The sequence below is a fragment of the Cervus canadensis genome, chromosome 5 (assembly GCF_019320065.1).
Source record: "Cervus canadensis isolate Bull #8, Minnesota chromosome 5, ASM1932006v1, whole genome shotgun sequence".
NCBI lineage: Eukaryota > Metazoa > Chordata > Mammalia > Artiodactyla > Cervidae > Cervus > Cervus canadensis.
The window spans coordinates 15,806,016-15,827,470 of NC_057390.1; the positions used below are offsets into that span (position 1 = coordinate 15,806,016).

General features: G+C 37.2%; 1 protein-coding gene and 2 pseudogenes across 1 annotated transcript; 2 read left to right on the plus strand and 1 right to left on the minus strand.

The window, feature by feature from the left end:
* Nucleotides 1–2,723: 2,723 nt before the first annotated feature.
* On the minus strand, nucleotides 2,724–3,599 carry LOC122441805 (annotated as a pseudogene).
* A 1,381-nt stretch (nucleotides 3,600–4,980) lies between these two features.
* LOC122441552 lies at nucleotides 4,981–9,204 on the plus strand (annotated as a pseudogene).
* A 9,162-nt stretch (nucleotides 9,205–18,366) lies between these two features.
* On the plus strand, nucleotides 18,367–19,299 carry LOC122442576 (olfactory receptor 4C11-like). The gene has a single exon (XM_043470438.1). The coding sequence runs from the start codon at nucleotides 18,367–18,369 to the stop codon at nucleotides 19,297–19,299; it is 933 nt and encodes a 310-aa protein (XP_043326373.1).
* Nucleotides 19,300–21,455: the final 2,156 nt, after the last annotated feature.

The following is a 21,455-nucleotide window of genomic DNA, read 5'->3' on the forward strand; positions in this document are numbered from 1 at the left end:
GGAAAAACCATAGCTTTGACTATATGGCCCTTTGTTGGCATAGTGATGTTTCTGTTTTCTAATATGCTGTCTGGGTTTGTCTTTTAATTTCATGGCTTCAGTCACAGTCCACGTGATTTTGGAGCCCAAGAAAGTAAAATCTGTCACTCTTTCCATTTTCTTCCTGTCTATTTGCCATGAAGTGATGGGACTGGATGCCACAATCTACATTTTTTGAATGTTGAGTTATGAGCCAGCTTTTTCACTCTTCCCTTTTACCCTCATGAGAGGTTCTTTGGTTCCTCTTTGCCTTCTGTCATTAGGGTGGTATCATGTGCATATCTGAGTTTATTAATATTTCTCCTGGCAAACTTAATTCCATCTTGTGATCCATACATCTGGGCATTTCACATGATGTACTCTGTTAAATAAGCAGGGTGACAATATACAGCCTTAACATACTCCTTTTCCCAATTTTGAACCAGTCTATTGTTCCATGACTGATTCCAACAATTAGTTCTTGTCCTGAATACAGGTTTCTTAGGAGACAAGTAAAGTGGTCTGGTATTCCCATCTCTTTGAGAAATTTTACCAGCTTTTTATGATCCACACTGTCTAAGGCTTTAACATAGTTAATGAAGCAGACATAGATTTTTTTTTTTAATTGGCCATTCTGTTTCTTCAAAGGTGTTCTTGCCCACACCAATAGATATAATGGTCATCTGATTTAAATTTGCCTATTCCTGTCCATTTTAGTTCACTGATTTCTAAAATGTTGATGCTCACTCTTGCCATCTCCTGTTTGACCACGTTCAATTTACCTTGATTCACGGATGTAATATTCCAGTTTCTATGCAGTACTGTTCTTTACAGTATCAAACTTTACTTTCACCACCAGATACATCCATAACTGACTGTATACATATGTACCTTCCCTCTTGAATCTCCCTCCTACCCGCCACCCATTCCCGCCCCTCTAGTTTGTCACAGAGACTGGGTTGAGCTCCCTACATGATATAGCAAATTCCCACTTACTATCTGTTCTACACATGGAAATGCTTATGTTTCAATGACCCTCTGTCAATTCATCCCACCACCTCCTTCCTCTGCTGTGTCCACGTGTCTATTCTCTATGTCTGTGTCTATATTGGTGCCCTGCAAAGAGTTTCATCAGCACCATGATTCTAGATTCCATATATGTGTGTTAATATATGATATCTGTCTTTTTCTTTTTGCCTTATTTCACTCTGCATAACAGACTCAAGGTTCATTTGCCTCACTAGACCAAAATCTGTTCTTTTTTTTTAATCTCTGAGTAGTATTCCATTGCATATATGTACCACTTTTTTTTTTTTAATCAATTCATCTGTCAATGGACATCTAAGTTGATTCCATATCCTGGCTACTGTAAATGGACACATGTGTCTTTTAAAATTGTGGTTTTCTTAGGATATATGCCCAAAAGTGGGGCTGCTAAGTCATATATTAGCTTTATTCTTAGATTTTTAAGAAATCTCCACACTGTTCTCCACAGTGGCTTATCAATTTACATTCCCACCAGCAGTGCAAGAGGGTATCCTTTTCTCCACATTCTCTCTAGCATCCATTGCTTGTAGATTTTTTGATGATGACCATTCTGACTGGTGTGAGGTGATATCACATTGCAATTTTGGTGCCCATTTCTCTAATAATAAGCAATGTTTTCTCCCATTCTGAGTAAGCTCAAACATGGGCAAATTTGAGAAGATATTTGATTTCAAAAAGTGAGGAAGTTGGATTCTATTTCAAGGAAAATGGGGTTCCAGTCAATTTTTGGAGAAGGCTGTGATATGATCAGATATGTACTTCAGAAGGACATTTCTGCATACCTTAAACTCATGTGATTGACCTCAGAATTAGTTGGACCCTGAGAGGGTAACAGGCAGGAAGGCCAGGGGTCTCCAAAGGGAGGAAGGAGGCTGCAAATGCCAGACATTTTTATTTCTCTTAAGTGGCAGGAAGAAACAAACCAGCGATGTTTTTCCTTCTCTATACAAATTTAAAAGGAGGTTTCTCTTAACATGCTGTGTTGCCATGACACCTGGCCTCACCTAAAGCTAACTACTCTCAAACCTTGAGTTAACCAATACATTTCTTTTTCTTATGGAAATGTTATCTTAAGCTTTGTTAATGAACCCCAGACTCTATCTTCAAGTTGGTTCCGCCAAACAGCCTAACTTACTTACTCAGGTATTGTTCCCCTAATCTATGTAAATGGAACTATTTGTTGGTATTCTGCCCTTCTACAAGATTCAAGTCAATCGTTTTATGGCCAGGGATGAATTATCTGTACCATTCTAAATTTTATGACATTCCTTTCTTTTCATTAACAGACTGTGAGTGACTATATAACATACAGCTAAAGACTAGGAGGTGGGTACTCTTTTGCCCCCTTCTGATGCCTATGTCAGAAGCTTTCTCCATCTCCTTTATACTTTAATAAAACTTTATTACACAAAAGCTCTGAGCGATCCAGCCTCGTCTCTGGCCCCGGATTGAATTCGTCTCCTCCGGAGGCCAAGACTCCCGCGTCTTAACGTTCAGCAACAACCTTTCAACCCTTTAAAGTGCAGATATCAGTATAAATAACAGTGACTAACATCTTTGGTCCAACTTCTCCAAAAGCTTATATAGTTTTTTATATTTATTTAAATTAATAAATATCCTGTGGGTACTGAACAGAAGCGCAGTGAGTATCACCTTACTCACTTTAATTCTGAATGTACTACTTTAGACCATACCTTCCTCATGGCGATTTTCATCTCCACGTTTCTCAGGGTACAGATGAGAAGGTTCAGCTTGGGGGCAATCACACTGTAAAGCACAGCCATTTCCTTATCCTTATTTACACTACCTGCAGGTAGAACATAAATGTAGATACAAGGAACAAAGAACAAAGCTACAACCATTATGTGAGAACTACAGGTTGAGAGAGCTTTTTTTTTTTTTTTGCCCGGCAGAGGAATATGATCTAAGATTACATAATATGATTATATAAGAAACTAACAGAAGAAAAAAATAAGGACCACCACCATCCCTGAATTTGCAATCATTAAGATATTAACAACATAAATATCTTTGCACACTAATTTCAAATGTGGCTTCACATCACATAGGTAGTGATCTATCTGATTAGTGCCACAGAAAGGTAACTCGAGTACCATGAGAAGTAAAGGAATAGAATGCCAAAAACTCACAGCCCAGGCCAGGACGATCAACATGTTACACTTCTGTCTGTTCACGATGACCATACAGTGCAGGGGCTTGATGATGGCAACGTAGCGATCAAAAGTCACGGACACCAAGATGAATATCTCCACACCTGCCAGCAAGTGGGCAGTGAAGAGCTGGGTCATACAGTTGTTATAGGAAATATTTTTTCTTGCTGTAGGTAAGTCCCTGATTAGCCTGGGGACCACCGTGGAGGGGTAGCTGAGAGATGTCAGAGGAAGTTGTTGCATTAGATGGCTGCAGGTGATGGTGAGTGAGATGATGAAATTCCCCAGTAAGACAGCCAGGTAACAGAGCAGGAACAAGGAAAATAGCGGTAGCTCTACTTGCTTATTATACCACAGTCCCATGAAACAAATTCTGTGACATTGTTCTGAGTTCAGAATACACAACAGAAATTTACTTCATCTGAAATGATGCGGGACATAATATATGTTTAATAGCACTTTCTAGGTTTTGGAGTATTTATACATGAATAAAAGTGTAGTTTATACAGTATTTATTCCAGATACAATCTTGTAAAACCTTTTAGATTAATGGTGTCATTATATTTAAAGAGGTATTTAGTAAAAGCCTGTATTATGCCTGAAACTTTTGTAAACATTTCAAATGCATTTAACTCATGCTTAGTTATTACTAATAGTTATTACTCTGATACTCATTTTACATATGGATAAACCAAAAAATGGGGGATCAATTAATTCTACAGGTTTCCCTGGTGGCTCAGACAGTAAAGAATCTACATACAATGTGTGATACCTGGGTTCGATCCCTGAGTTGGGAAGATTCCCTGGAGGAAGATGTGGCAATCCACTCCAGTATTCTTGCCTGGAGACTTCCCATGGACAGAGGAGCCTGGCGGGCTATAGTCCATGGAGTTGCAAAGAGTCGGACATGACTGAGCAGCTAAACACAGCACAGTACAGTTAATTCTACAAAATCATTAAGATAATTAAATATCAACCTAATACATGAACCTGCATTTGATGCCATTTTCCATGCTCTAAACAGCTATGCTACCTCATCTATTGACCAAATGTACTACCAGGTCTTTCCCACCTCCATAAAGAATATGGAGTTTTATGCCATCTGTGCCATTAACTACCTGTAAAACTTTAGGTAAGTCCCTTCCCTTCTCTATGGTACATACAGTTTTTGTATAAAGCCTAAATCCTGGGTGAAAATTACAAATACCCATTGGAAGCAAACATTTATTTTTGAAATAGAAATTAAGAAGGTTCTTAATTATGGCAGGCATAGTCTTAATTATTTTTAACAGTTTCAATGACTGTCCTTCTTTGCACCATGGACATATAGAAAATGAACTTGAGGCAAAATTACTGGGTGTCTAAATATAGGAAGATAAGTTATTATTACATAAAGTGTTCTCCTTTTATTAATCATTCTAAATAATATTTTAGAGGTCACTATTGTAACACCAGAAACACTTTGGAGACTTGGTTATCTGCAGATATATTGAAGAACTCAATGTGATTAATAGATGATCTGCTTATTAAATACACATTTTGAATAGTGCCACCACTTTGATGCAATACAGCTAGGAGCAGATAGTGAATATGGTGAAACCACCATCTTTTACCCATAATCAGACGTCTTCCAGTGAAAATATATTTTACCTAAAGGACTCCTAATTTCAATACATTATTTTAATGGTATAAGTGGGGAACAATATGACTCATTAGACAGATGACTCATCTAATGATTATGAAGATGAAGATTCAGGCTTCACAGGTGGCCCTAGTGGTAAAGAACCCACCTGCCAATGCAGGAGACATAAGAGACATGGGTTTGATCCCTGGGTTGGGAAAATCTCCTGGAGTAGGAAATGGCAACTCACTCCAGCATTCTTGCATGTAAAATCCCACGGACAGAGGAGCCTGGCGGACTACAGTCCATGGAATTGCAAAGAGTCAAATATCCCAGAGATACTGAGCATGCACATCAAGGCTCTGGTATCCTGCTGTAAGCAGTTCATTCTAAGCCTTCTTCTTCAACTACTGAGTGGAACTAATAACGCTGAGCAGCAGTAGATTGAATTTACTATGATCAGAGATTTTTGTAAAAATAAAATGCTGTTCAAACTCCCAATTATTTTCTCAACATTTACCTCAATTATTTTTCTCAATTAAATGACATGCACACACACACATGTATATATGTCTCTCTCTCTCTAAATATATATGTGTGTGTGTGTATATATATATACACACATAAATATATATGTATATATGTGTATATATATACACATATGTTTTATATATATATAAAACAATGCTTACCTGTGACATTTTAAATTTTTTTGAAGTACTATAATTTTTAGACCAGTTCCTTTTATTTTTCTGTGAGTGTGCTATGAAACAGCAAATATATATGGAATACCTCTTAAGCTCCTGTGAATCTTCCATCAAAAGTAATTTAGGAAAACATTGCTAGAGATATCTTCAATTTGATTAAAAGGTACAAAAGGACCAGAGGGAAAAACTCCATCATGCACTGTGCAGCAGCCGATGGGTTTGTAGTCATAATTGTAAAAATAAAGCCAATAAAATTATAGTGCGTATATACATAGTTTTATTTATCTCTTGGGGGTTATCAGACTAATCGTGCAACACTTCTCTAATGTTATAACACTGAAAATGTTACGGATACTTTTCCATTGCTCTCCTCTCCTAGAATATTTCCTCCAAGACTTGTCACTATGTATCACAATACATAATATATATTTAACAAATGTTTCATTCTTAATTATCCAATTTACATATTTATTTCCATTACTCTATTACTTAGTATTACGGTGCTGGTTAGAAATAGGAAAAGCCACAATGATTAATCATTTTCCCCTTCCTTTTCTTCCTTTTTTTTTTTTTTTTGCTTTGCTTTGTCCTTTCTTTCCTTGGGTGAAAGAGAGAGGAATGACCACAGAAAGTAGAGTAACACGTTGACTAAATTCTAGTACTTACTTTAGAGCAGACAATCCCTGGGGTCTATGCAAGATTACTACAAAGGCTAATCTTGTTATATACGATGTCTTACTTTTTAAAAATTGCTTATTTCCACACAACACTCCTGGCACAGCCGAAAGAACAAATAACTCCCGTGACAAAGAGTGCAGGCGGTGACACGAAATAAGTGCACATAAACCCGGGCAGAGGGCAGGCACGGGGAGCGGAAACAAGTCCAAACGAGCCCCCAGTGCAGACGCCGGGCGGGCGCTGGAACAAGCGCGCAGGAGGCCCGCGAAGCAAGGGGCAGGCCTGGGCGGGCCAGAGCAAGTGCGCACGCGCCCCCAGGGCAGAGGCCGGGCGGGAGCCAGAAGAACAGGGCTCACGGAGCCCCACTGCACAGAAGGCGGACCTCGGGAACCGAGACAAGTGCGCACGCGCCCCATGGCACAGAGGGTGAGTTCAGGGGGCCAAGGGAAGCCCACGCAAGTCGCTGTGATGCTGAGGAATCCACACAAGCACTACCTAGCAAGTTTCAGACAGCAGCGCATGGCAGGACAGAGGAACAGAGGCACGGGCATTGATTCCAGGGACAGGTAGGGACTGGCGGCACTGCAGATATGCTGAGAGGGCCACATTGAAGCAGCTGTGGAAATAGAGGTGCCTAACACCTCGAAGTGGTTTGCCATTTCCTTCTCCAGTGGACCACCTTCTGTCAGACCTCTCCACCATGACCTGTCCCTCTTGGGTGGGCATGGCTGAGGTTCATTGAGTTAGACAAGGCTGTGGTCCATGTGATCAGATTGGCTAGTTGTCTGTGATTGTGGTTTCAGTCTGTCTGCCCTCTGATGACCTCTCTCAGCACCTACCAGCTTACTTGGGTTTTGCTTACCTTGGACTTGAGGTTATCTCTTCTCTGCTGCCGCCCTGACTTTGATTCAGTTATATATGTATATTTATGCTTTGCTGTGCTTAGACGCCCGTTTGTGTTGTTTATAGATCCTGAGAGCCCAGAATCCGGACAGGGGATATATTGTTCCATTCATTTTCAGCTGGCTTCAAGATTGGGGTTGGGATCCTCCAAAGGTTCAGTCTGCGGCTTTGAGAGAACCAGAGATCAAATTGCCAACATCTGCTGGATCATCGAAAAAGCAAGAGAGTTCCAGGAAAACATCTATTTCTGCTTTATTGACTATGCCAAAGCATTTGACTGTGTGGATCACAAAAAACTGTGGAAAATTCTGAAAGAGATGGGAATACCAGACCACCTGACCTGCCTCTTCCAAAATCTGTATTCAGGTCAGGAGGCAACAGTTAGAACTGGACATGGAACAGCAGACTGGTTCCAAATAGGAAAAGGAGTATGTCAAGGCTGTATATTGTCACCCTGCTTATTTAACTTATATGCAGAGTGCTTACTGAGAAATGCTGGCTGGAGGAAACACAAGCTGGAATCAAGATTGCTGAGAGAAATATCAATAACCTCAGATATGCAAATGACACCACCCTTATGGCAGAAAGTGAAGAGGAACTGAAAAGCCTCTTGATGAAAGTGAAAGAGGAGACTGAAAAAGTTGGCTTAAAGCTCAACAGTCAGAAAACTAAGATCATGGCATCTTGTCCCATCACTTCATGGCAAATAGATGGGGAAACAGTGGATACAGTGGCTGACATTACTTTTCTGGGCTCCAAAATCACTGTGGATAGTGATTGCAGCCATGAAATTAAAAGACAGTTACTCCTTGGAAGGAAAGTTATGACCAACCTATAGAGCATATTAAAAAGCAGAGACATTACTTTGTCAGCAAAGGTCCATCTAGTCAAGGCTATGGTTTTTCCAGTGGTCATGTATGAATGTGAGTGTTGGACTATAAAAAAAGCTGAGCACCGAAGAATTGATGCTTTTGAACTGTGGTGTTGGAGAAGACTCTTGAGAGTCCCTTGGACTGCAAAGAGATCCAATCAGTCCATCCTGAAGGAGATCAGTTCTGGGTGTTCATTGGAGGGAGTGATGTTGAAACTGAAACTCCAATACTTTGGCCACCTGATGTGAAGAGCTGACTCATTGGAAAAGACCCTGATGCTGGGAAAGATTGAGGGCAGGAGGAGAAGGGGACGACAGAGGATGAGATGGTTGGTTGGCATCATTGACTCAATGGGCATGGGTTTGGGTGGACTCCGGAAGTTGGTGATGGACAGGGAGGCCTGGTGTGCTGTGGTTCATGGCGTCGCAAAGAGTCGGACATGACTGAGTGACTGAACTGAACTGAACTGAAATGATTCCTCTGTCAATACCCCTAAACTGATAGTAGATTCACTCCATGAAAAGAACACCATTCTAGTTAATGGGTGCCTGACCCAAATCTTTGGGTAACGTTTCTTTGGAGATGCTGAAGTCATCTTGTTTACTGTGATGTCCTATGACCACTATGTGGCCATCTGCAAGCCGTTGCACTATACAAGCATCATGTCTCGTCAAGTATGTCATCTGTTAATGGGAGTGTCATGGGTAGCAGGCTTTCCTCATAGATTCACACAGATCATCTTCATCTTCAGATTACCTTTCTGTGGCCCTAATATCATAGATCACTTTATGTGTGACTTGAATCCTTTGCTCAATCTTGCCTGTACTAATACTCTAGGGCTCTTTGTTGCTGTCAACAGTGGTTTCCTCTGTCTGTTAAACTTCCTTCTCTTGATTGGCTCCTACGTGGTCATTCTGCACTCCTTAAGTTCCCAGAGCTTGGAGGCAAGGCAAAAAGCTCTCTCCATCTGTGTCTCCCATACAACAGTGGTGGTCCTATTTTTTGTGCCCTGCATATTTGTATACTTGAGACCAGCAACTGCTTTACTTATTGATAAAGCAGCAGCTGTATTCTACACTATGGTAACTCCCATGTTAAATCTTTTAATCTATACTTTGAGAAGTACTCAGATGAAAAATACTATTAGGAAACTGTGTAGTAGGAAAGTTATTTCAAATGAATCATAAAATGTGATTGGAATTTAACATGTATTCAGTGGCAGCAAGGGTCAAAAATGCATTTTCAATAATCTTAACAGTGAATACTTATGATATAAAGAAAATAGTTAAGCATTATAATCGTAAATTCTACAGTGACAGAAGAAATGATGGCAAGAAATAAGAAGTATTTAGGCAAGGGTAAACATTTGGAATATTCTTCCATATTGGGGCTTAATTTTACCTAATTCAACAATGTATATAGATTCACAAGCATTCATTCTAATAAAAAATTAAAGAAATACAAAACATATTGGTATTGAGAGTAATCTCCATAACAATCCAAAGAGGTAGAAACTATTATCTCCTTTTTATAAGTAAAGAGACAAATTGGAAAAAAAAAAAAAACTAAGTTCCAAACCAGAAATACTAAAGTGTATATATATATATATACCCATATATGTATATATGGGCTTCCCTGGTAGCTCAGCAGTAACGAATCTGCCCACAATGCTGGAGACCTAAGTTTGAATTCTGAGTTAGAAAGATCACCTGGAGAAAGGAATGGACTAACCACTCCAGCATTCCGGCCTGGAGAATTCCATGGACTGTATAGTACATGGAATCATAAATAAAGTATAATATAGTATATATACTGTATACACACACACACACATATGTGTATGTGTTAGTCAGTTGTGTCCTACTCTTTCTGACCCCATGGATTGTAGACTGCCAGGCTCCCCTGTTTATGGAATTCTCCAGGCAAGTATATTGAAGTGGGTAGTCATTTCCACCTCCAGGGGATTGGCCAGGGTCTTCTGCATTGCACACAGATTCTTTACCATCTGAGCCACAAGGGAAGCCCTGTATGTTATATTATATATTAGCTATATATTATTACATATACCATACATGAACAATTGTATATTAGCTCATTGTATATAAATAAGTTACATTACTTTTCTTACTCATTTTTATGTATCACAGTTGATGATATTATATTGACTGTAACAATTAGATTTGAAATTGCTTTAACAATATAAAAGCAAAGGGCCATTTAACCTCTACGGGGTCAGTCAGTTCAGTCATTCAGTCGTGTCTGACTCTTTGTGTCTCCATGGAATGCAGCATGCCAGGCTTCCCTGTCCATCACCAACTTTCGGAGCTAGCTCAAAAACATGCCTGTTGAGTCTATGATGACATTCAACCATCTCATCCACGATCGTTCCCTTCTCCTCCTGCCTTCAATCTTTCCCAGCATCAGGGTCTTTCAAATAAGTCAGTTCTTTGCATCCGGTGGCCAAAATATTGGAGTTTCAGCCTCAGCATCAGTCCTTCCAATAAATATTCAGGATTGAGTTCCTTGAGGATTGACTAGTTTTATCTCCTTGTAGTCCAAGGGACTTTCAAGAACCAGTTAGACCCAGACATGGAATAATGGACTGGCTCCAAATTAGGAAAGGAGTACTTAAAGGTTGGACAGCAAGGAGATCAAACCAGTCAATCGTAAATAAATCAGTCCTAAATATTCATTGGAAGGACTGATGCTGAAGTTGAAGCTCCAATAATTTGGCCTCCTGATGCAAAGGGCCGACACACTGGAAACCAAGACCCTGATGTTGGAAGGGATTGAATACAGGAGGAGAGGGGGACAACAGAGGATGATATGGTTGTATGGCATCATTGACTCAATGAACATGAATTCGAGCACACTCTGGGAAATTGTGAAGGACAGGGAAGCCTGGCATACTGCAGTTCATGGGGTTGCAGCAAGGAGATCCAATCAGTCCATCCTAAAGAAAATCAGTCCTGAATATTCATTGGCAGGACTGATGCTCAAGCTGAAACTCCAATACTTTGGCCACCTGATGTGAAGAACTGACTCATTGGAAAAGACCCTGATACTGGGAAAGATTGAAGGTGAGAGAAGGGGACAACAGAGAATGAGATGATTGGATGGCATCACCAATTCGATGGACTTGAGTTTGAGCAAGCTCTGGAAGTTGGTGATGGACAGGGAAGCCTGGTTTGCTTCAGCCCATGGTGTTGCTAGGAGTCGGACATGACTGAGGGATTTAACTAAACTGAGTTTTAGATATGAGCGTGAATGTGGCCGTCTTATGCAGAACATTCACACCTTTATGAAAATACATTCATTTGGGTGCTATATCACTGCTTTTCATGATTTTATTTATGATTTTTGAACAAGCTACTTGAGGCCACTCTGGTATTCTTTATGCTTATATAATCGTACATATTGTAGTTGGTTCAGTTTTTCTATTCTCCATTTCCTTGGGTGATTTTTTTCCCCACCTCCAAATAATTTAAATTATCATTTGCAAGATTCCAAAATCTACTTCTAGATTTCTGACACAAATTTCAAACTTTTTAAAAAAATTCAGTTTTCTGCAAATCATTTTAACTCATGTTTCCTACGGCCACCTGAACTTCACCCTATCCTCATTGTCTCACTATTAATTCTAATCTCATCAACCAGAGATAAGATTACTTAGACATTAGAAATATCTTATGCTTCAATTACTGCTTAATACTCCTCATTTTCAACTTAGGATACTATAAAAAACAGTGTGTAGGATACTATAAAATAATGTGTAGAAATGAAAGAAAAACCTTTAATATTATTCTCCATATTGAATTTCCCAAGTATTTAAACTGGCAAGCTTCTTGACTTTTGTGTGTTTCAGTTTTCTCTGAAATGAAATGTCATTGTTAATTCCTATCTGGTGGAATATTTATGTGAAATAAAAGACAACTTTTGTAAAGTGAAAAACATGCAGGCTCTTGTATAAAATATATTCAATAACTTTATGTTAAGTAAAACCATTTCAATAAAATATTTCCTTTATTAGGTGTATATTTACCAGTGGAAGTTAGAAAAACAATTGGGTGTCAATTTGAAAAAAAAATGAGATGTCAGTTCAGTTTGAAAAACTAATTTAGGCATAGATGTTTGTGTTTGAAGATGTGTGCAGCCCAAAACACAGAAAGTGCTCCCAAGACCCACTACCTTCCCTGGATTGTACTGGTAAGTAAATCAGAAGAGCTATAAAATTTTGTTTCCTAATACACAAAATGGCACCTCAGGGCACTGGGTGGTAGTAATCTAATTCCTCTTTTACAAATGACATTACTTTGTTTACTTCTTTCTATCCTCCACCATTTTCCATCATCCATTTGTATTTCTTCCTCTATTTTTGGTCAGTGAGTAAATAATAAGTTCAACTCCTTGTTTCTATCTGGTTATTGAGGATGAAGAGTTGTTATAGGTATAGGTTACATAGACAAATTAAAAGTTTTCCTTATTATAGCTGGATAATTCTGACTGGCACAGGAAAGAAAGCTTTAGAGAATTATACATCAGGAATGCCAATATCTTACGTCATCATAAACTCAAAGTGTTCCCCCTGGAATGCAGACTAGAAGAAAAAAAATAAATGCTGTTTTATGAGGAGTTGTTATCAAAAATGGATGGGCAGACTCTAAAATTGGGCAAGTGTGAGGGGTAGAGTTTCCTCAAACAAGTAAGTGACATATTATTTAAGTCTTAGTACTCAGAGAGGCATCTTTATAAAATAATCTAGCATTGTTATCTAATATATCTCCATATATCTTATATCTTTATTTTCCTCATACTGTAAGAAAGGAAGAGGGAAAAACTGACAACCTAAGTTTTTCAAGATTTACCAAAAATATAGGGAATTAATAAGATGAAACATAAGCACTGGGTGGGGAGTGATCCGTCAATCAACAAATCCTGTCAGGATCACCAGGTATATGAAAAGTCATCATCATTGTATGCTGTTAGAAGGATTTAGTCCATGAGTTAACTTTTACTACATTTTCCTCAGATGGCAGAGTGTAGAAATGTCTACAAATGTTTTACATGTGAGATAGCTTAGAAAATAAGTTTTGTTGAAAACTGCAGTTACTAAAATGTTAGAAAATTGTTTCTGGCTCAAAACTAAAGAAAAGTTAATTCAGGTAATGACCTTCACACAGCTTCTAGAGAATACCAGCTTTTCCAAGTAACAGCTTTGAATAGAATATTACATATCACAGTTTTATTGCACTTGGTTTTCTTCCAATTGATAATATATGATTATGATTTGCAGTTGGCTCACATCAGAAAATTGAATTTGATTGGTAAATAACTACTTCTCGGAGAAAGTTCAGAGGAAGAATGACAATGAAGAGGCTTAAGCCTATCATTAAGGTGAAAAACAACTGGCCTTATATTTGAAAGAGTTGTTACTGAAAATATTTTGGGTAAGATCTTCCCTTTTCATCAATATTTTTCCCTTGCCAGTGTTTCTCCACACTGTTGTCCCTTCAAAGTTTCCTACTCAAATAATATTTTAATGAGGAAAACAATATTAATTTTTTGACATATAGGACAACCAGATATTGGAAGCATTAGTCTCGGGTACTGACTTTTAAGGTGACTTTTTGATTTTCATCTCAAGCTGTTTTTTTTGTTTTTTGTTTTTTTTTTTGGAATCCCTGAACCAGTTAGTCAAGAGTCAATGGATTCAGTAAGTTACACAGAGTGAGGAGTTCAAGAGGTTATTTTTTTATTTATTTTTTTTTCAGTGGGTTTTGTCATACATTGACATGAATCAGCAATAGATTTACACGTATTCCCCATCCCGATCCCCCCTCCCACCTCCCTCTCCACCCGATTCCTCTGGGTCTTCCCAGTGCACCAGGCCCGATAGCTTGGTCTTTAAGGGATAAACTATCTTGCGGTAATCTGTTAACCTCTCCACAGAGAATGGTAAATTTTTCAGAAAAATAAAGTCAATGTAGCTTCTCTCAAAAGACAGTCAGTGTAACTGAATAAGGGAGTGGTGAATAGTTTAAGAGAGAAATTTTAAAGAGAGTAAAGCTTCTCACTATGGTCTCCATGACAGTGCAGACTTTCAAACATAGAAGGATTTATCCAACACTCTATATTCCATCTTCATCTATTCCTCACCTTTGTCTGTCTGCTTTGCTTTTAGTTCTTCTCTGTTCTTCCTACACCAAAAATAGTCTGTGTATTATGTTTGACAAATTAGCCATTTAAAATTTGGCTAATCTTGTTTGGCGGGATTCCCTGGTGGCTCAGACAATAAAGAGTCTGCCTGCAATGTGGGAGACCTGGGTTCAATCCCTGGGTTGGGAAGATCCCCTGAAGAAGGAAATGGCAACTCACTCCAGTACTCTTGCCTGGTAAATCCCATGGATGGAGGACCCTGGCAGGCTACAGTCCATGGGGTTGCAAAGAGTCAGACACGACTGAGTGACTTCACTTCACTTTACTTCAATCTTGTTTAGTGAGGTGAAGTTAAGATTCTAGTTAATAAAAGATATGTCCTGCAAGACATTTAGTCCTTTCTGAAACTTCCATAAAGATATTTGTTCCACACACAAAAAAAAGTACTTGATGTTTTAAGGAAATGTTCCAATGGGCATTTTAGATTGGACCAAAGTTCCACTAATCAAAGATGTGCTATATTACTGATGCTGATTTATCTCCAAACTATTTTAATCTGTGTTTGTGTCAGATTCCTTTAAGAATATAAGGAAAGGCGTTAACCCTCCTCTGAAAAAATAAACTTGGACATGTGGTTGAGTTTCATACCACACATAAAAATGTTATTCAGTACCAGGACAATATGAAAAATTGTAAGCTTCTTATTGCATATTCTAAGGCATAATGATTCATGTAAAAAATTATTCTAAATGCTTCAGATGATCATTTGTATAGGTATCTAGATATCAGTGCCTAATATGGCCATATTCTGTTTGAAGATTTATAGCTGATTCATTAGTTATTCAAAATTGATCTAAGCACTGTTGCTACTGCTGCTGTTCCTGTCTTTTTAAATAGCAAGCGTGTTTGTCTCCCTACCGTATATGATAAACAGAAGGCCCTGTAAATCTGATGTGAGTCTATATACACTTGATGTTACTGTGGTTTGTAACCAGAATAGTATGACGGCAGTGACGTAAACATTACCATATTTTAAGGAGTAGCAGGGAATGTTAAATTTCATGGCACTTAACACCTACATTGTACAAGGCAGTTGGATTAGAATGGTGGAGAATAAAATCCCAGGGGCACATAGTATCCCAACCTCTTTATCAGAATGGGAAGTAGAAAAGCACAATTCTTCTGTTGTAGAAATTCTTATATTGTACGAAAAGCTGTACTGAAAGGCTTTGGAGAGCAAGAAAGTGATTTCTCTGCTCATAGGCAATCACGGAAGGTCATCTATGGGGTTTTTTTGGACATTTCAATCCTTAGGTTCAAGAAAAAGAGAAGCATCTACAGTGGGCAGAAGAAGAGGGTAAAATGCTACGTTCATTTATTTTTTCAATCCTTATTGTCTATGTTAGTTTTATTGAGGAGATACTATCACGTTTCATTTACTAATCTTCATGTGCTTCCACTGCACCTTGATTCTGATTGTACAAAGACTTCAGTATACACTTGCTGATTTGAGAACTATTACTTCCCTAGAATGTGGGATATAGTAGATTACTAAATAGAATAAAAATCTTTTTCTTTTGCAAGAATAAAAAACAACCCTATTCTTCAGTGCAGATAAAATGTTTTCTTAAAGACATTATGGTTAAATGAGTCAAGATTCCTTGGAATATGTAGAAATTGAAATGGACTTTACCATTGTAGATTGGATAAAGACTTTGATATTGCACTGAAGCTATTAATTATTTAATGAGGACCAATGTGTTAAATTATATGTATTTATGATTGTCAATTCATTAAATATACATGTACAAATTTAAAAATAAGTAAGATATTTCTAGAGATAAATTGACTAATGAGAATAATGGCATACAAACCAAAAGCTGTACTCACTCAAAGGAATAACCAAAATCATGGACTATATGAAACAAACACTTTCACATCATCTTATATCCACTGTCAAAGATATTGTTAAGTTTCAATATCTTATAAAATATTACTCTTTTGAATGAATAAAGAAAATATGTAAGCTTCCTGTAAATATTAAGATACCAATGTTCAGTTCCCTTGTATTTTAAGATCCTTGACTGAGAGCATGGAAGGTTGCTTCTGTGAGCTATGTGCTATGCTGGGACTCATGGCCTCTGGAGGAGAGGAATTCAATCCAGGGTCAGAGATGATATTTGATTACTTGGAGTCTCTGTGTAACAAAGTTTTTATTAAAGTATAATAAAGATAGGGGAAGCTTCTGACATAGACACCAGCGGGGGACAGAAAGGGTGCCCCCTTTCTAGTTTTTAGCAACGTGTTTTATGTCTGTTAGAAAGCATTCATCAGATAAGAGAGACACCCCAAGGCTGAGGGAGTCTCACCAGACCCCTCTCCCACAATACGCACTTTTGAGATAGGATGGCATGAGGTATGCCATCTCCTGGTCATAAAACAGTTGGCATGAATACTGGTCTGTTGAGCCATTATCAGCCCTTGAGAAAAGAAAGAAATGGTTAGTCTTAGGCAGAACATGCTTCATCAACAAAGAAGGGGGGGGGGAAGAAAAAAAAATGTCTGTCACTTGCAATTTCCTCCTGCTGCGTGGGGACTTCTGGCCTTCCTACCTGTTAACATTGTCCATTACATAGCCCAAAGGTAGATTTTTGTTTTTTCCTCTGTGACTTCTCAAGCTGAATAACTTCATTAGATATTTTCCAAATAGTTGTTTACAATTTGGAGGAAGATAGTGTATATTTAAAGTTAATTGAAGAGAAGCAAACTTGTCTAGGAAGAGGAAAACATATAAGGGAACTTATGTGTTTAGTCTAATATTGTTTGAGGCTGGCTAACACATACTTTTTAATACTATATCTTAGAGGTATGGGTGATTCTAGAAGGAAGTCAATAGAATAAACAGATCTTCCAGATTACATTTAAATACATAACATTTCAGTTTAAACATTTTTACATAAAAATCTCTTTTCTAGCTTCATCATAAGAAAGATCTGGAGAAAAAGTCTTGGTCATGGGTTAGTCCATTTTAATGTATTTTTCCATATTAAAAAAAAAACTTGGTTGGAAAAAAATTGCATTTCAACATTGAATAATAATTGACTTTGCCAACACAAAAAGACCAAACTGAATGAGAAAGTCAGTTACTGGGTTATCTACTATGTCTCTTTTAAAAAATATAATTTCCTTTTTTTTTCTGCTTCTGCAATCTGTTCTATGATTGGGGAGGTACAAAATCTGGAAAATACAGTCTTTACTGGGAATGCAAACATGATAAATCAAGTCCTACACCAGTTGTCTGGTGGCATATCAGATCTAGGATGCTTAAGCTAAACTTGAATTTTGAAAACATGAAATACTGAGCAGTAACCTATGATTGTTTATTTCCAAAGGTAAGTTTAGGGATGCTTAGTGCTTTAAATAAAGATGTTCTGAAGTTGGAGAAATAAAAATAGAAATAAAATTAAGATATTACCAATTATGATATACCATCCATTCCTGTCCATCATTATTTGTCAACTAATAATTGTGATAAACAATCTTAAAGTTTACAATACATTATTTAAATGCTATATTGTTACCTGTTGCTCTTTTCATTGGGTTATACAGTGAAGAAATAGACCATGTTATACATTTATGAATAATAATTATTAATAATGCATAAGAAATATATGAAACATAAATATATGCACAAATAAGATCTTATTTATGGGATAAAGGAATTGCATGACTTGACATCTATATCATAAACCTTCAAGGACAGACAAATGTATCCCAGGTGAAAACTGATACACCATGCAGAATTTTATTAGATATGAAAAAAAATTTATTGAATATGAAAAAAAAAGAGAAAGTACAAATCAGAGCCACATCTCCAAATAAGAACTCTTAAAATTGACACAACTAATCAGAATCATACCAAGGTTAACATGGGGTTTTATTTGAAGATCGTTGTTGAAAGTATCATGTTCATAAGCTTATTAAGACTCATAATCTATGATATGATCATCATAAATTAAAGAACAAATAGGTAAAGAAAATTATTAAGATGCCACAGTTAGAATATCTCTGATGGGGAATATGTACATTTTCTCAAATATTGCATAGCATTACGTGTCACTCCATGACTTAATGCCTTTACTTTTTACAGGTAATTCATTTCACACTCATCCCTTCTCTTCCTTTATGAAACCATGCAGATGAAAAATAATGTGACTGAGTTTATTCTACTTGGGTTGACCCAGGATCCTGTTAGGAAGAAAATGGTGTTTGTCATTTTCTTGATTTTTTATTTGGGGACGTTAGTGGGTAACCTGCTGATTATTACTACCATCAAGGCCAGTAGGGCACTTGGGAGTCCCATGTACTTCTTCCTTTTCCACTTATCTTTATCTGATACCTGCTTCTCCACTTGCATAGCTCCTAGAATGATTGTAGATGCCCTTTTGAAGAAGGTCACTATCTCTTTCAATGAGTGCATAGTTCAAATCTTTTCATTCCATTTTTTTGGCTGCCTGGAGATCTTCATCCTTGTCCTCATGGCTGTTGACCGCTACGTGGCCATCTGCAAACCCCTGCGTTACACGAACATCATGAGCCATCAAGTCTGTGGTGTGTTGGTGGCTGTGGCCTGGGTGGGGTCTTGTGTTCATTCTTCAGCTCAAATTCTTCTAACCTTGAGCTTACCTTTCTGTGGTCCCAATGTGATTGACCATTATTTATGTGACTTGCAGCCTTTGTTACAACTTGCCTGTACAGACACTTATGTGACCAACCTTCTCTTGGTGTCCAACAGTGGGGCCATCTGTACAGTGAGTTTTGTCATGCTGATGCTCTCCTATGCTATCATCTTGCATTCTCTGAGAAACCACAGTGCTGAAGGGAGGAAGAAAGCCCTCTCCACCTGCATCTCCCACATCATTGTGGTCATCTTGTTCTTTGTTCCCTGCATGTTTATATACACTCGCCCGGCTACCACCTTCCCCATGGATAAAATGATAACTGTGTTTTATACAATTGGAACACCTTTACTCAACCCCCTGATTTATACCCTAAGGAATGCAGAAGTGAAAAATGCCATGAGGATGTTATGGAGCAAGAACCTGATCTCAGGTGACAAAAGATAAATGACTGACCTATAAGTAGTCCTTGGAGAAGATCATCTCTTACTGTGTTGTCAATATAATCTTATCAGGAGGCATTAATATTAGTTTTCCTTAGGAAAACAGATGATGTAAACACATACACTAAGTAGAGTTTAGTCAGTTTTATGTAGAGGAAGAGATGACACCAAATATACACAGGTATGCCAGGTTCATTGCCTTAGATGTTTTTCACTGCTGTGTCTGTTCTGCTCTTTGCTGCCTGGTGTGATGCTGGTTTTGATCTAACATTCTTTTATGCTCTTTTTCATGGTAACTTCCAGTGTTCTTTGCTTCTAGATATCTATCTATATGTTTATATTCATAGGTAGGTTTTACCTCTTTCAGTTGTTTCCTTCTTAGACATTTTGGTCTATTCATGTCTGATTATGAACCTTTAACTTAGCAGTTCTTTCTGAATGAAAAAAAAAAAGAAAAAAAAGCATTGGTTTCAAATAATTACAAAAATTCCATTTTGAAAGGGACTTTAGAATCTAGGCTATCTTCCATACATTTCTAATGAATTTTCTCCATCTTCTTACCAAGTGCTACCTAAATCCTTCCAGAAGAGGAACATAAAAATGAGAAAATACACCCTTCTGATTTAAGTCTTTGAACTTAAAAGGTTTAACTTTGGGGTATATAGTCAAAATGGAATTCATATTTTGTAAAGTCTACTTTCTGTTCCTAATCAAATTCCTTCTAATTTGGGGTTTGTGTTAAAGTTTCTTGAATCATACTAATTTTAGTAATATGCCCATAGTATTGGATTATTATGACTAGCATAAATGGTCCAGATTAAGGAAGATATAATTATGTGAGCTAGAAGAGAAGAGGACAGACAGATAATGTTAGTGAATTTTTTAATATTAATAGCATAAAATAATAAGATAATACAAGACAGATATTTAAATTTGGAAACAATATTTTCACGAATTATAAATTACTCTCTTGAAAAGACAAAATGTGTAAAGAGTAAATAATATTCATTGGTTTTCTTGATTTTAAGCAGTTTTAGTAGGGATGCATAGGTCAAGCATGCGACATTTTAGAGGGAAAACTAGTGTTTGATACTCTATTGGAAATATGTGGCATCATACATAGAGCATAAGACAGAATGGAGGTTAAAAAAATTTTATTATCATCCAAACAGATGCAGGAAAAAAATGACAAAATTCAACATGATTTTATGATAAAAAATCTCAGCAAAATAGGAATCTAAGAACTTACTTTAATATAGTAAAAGGCCTTATAATAAAACCCCACTGTAGCTTCCTACTCAATGGTGAAAATCTGAAAGCTTTTCTTCTAAGAACAGGAATAAGGCAAAGATGCTCATGTTCACCACTTTCAATCCATATAACACTAGGAGTTCAAGTCAGAGTAATTAGGAAATGAAAAGAAACAATGAGCTTCCAATTCACAAAAGTAATATTATCTCTGCATAATACATCATCCTGTATGTAGAAAACCAAAAAGACTCCAAGAAAAACAACCATTAGAACTAGTAAATGAATATAGTAACTTTGCAGATTATAAAATTAATAGAAAATTAAGTTGTTTTAACAACTAAAAACAGATTTTCAGAAAATGAAATTAAGAAAACAATCCCATTGCAATAGCATGAAAATACCACTTAAAAATAAACCTATCAAATTAAGTAAAGATTACTCATCTGAAAACAACAAATTTTGATGAAAAAATTTAAAGAAGACAAAATAAATGAAAAGATCTCCAGAGCTCCTAGGACGGAAGACTTAATATTTCTAAAGCTCATGTGCTATTCAAAATGATCTACAGAGTTAATGCAATTCTTACCAAAATTCTGAAGGATTTTTAAAGAAATAGCAATAAATCCTAAAATTCATATGAAACCACAAATGTCCCCAACTCGTCAAAGCAGTATTGAGAAATTAAAATAAAATTAGAGGCATCAGTATATTCCTGATTTCAAAATATAGTGCAATTCAGTTATATCCCATAAATTGGACAACCTAGATTAAACAGACAAATTTCTATAAACAGAAGCTGCTGATAACTTACAATGAATGATGTTGGATTCGTGATCCCTGAAGAAGACTTAGCTTCAGGATCAGGGACCAGGCTTGATCACTTGGTGGTTTGTGTCACAAAAGTTTTAT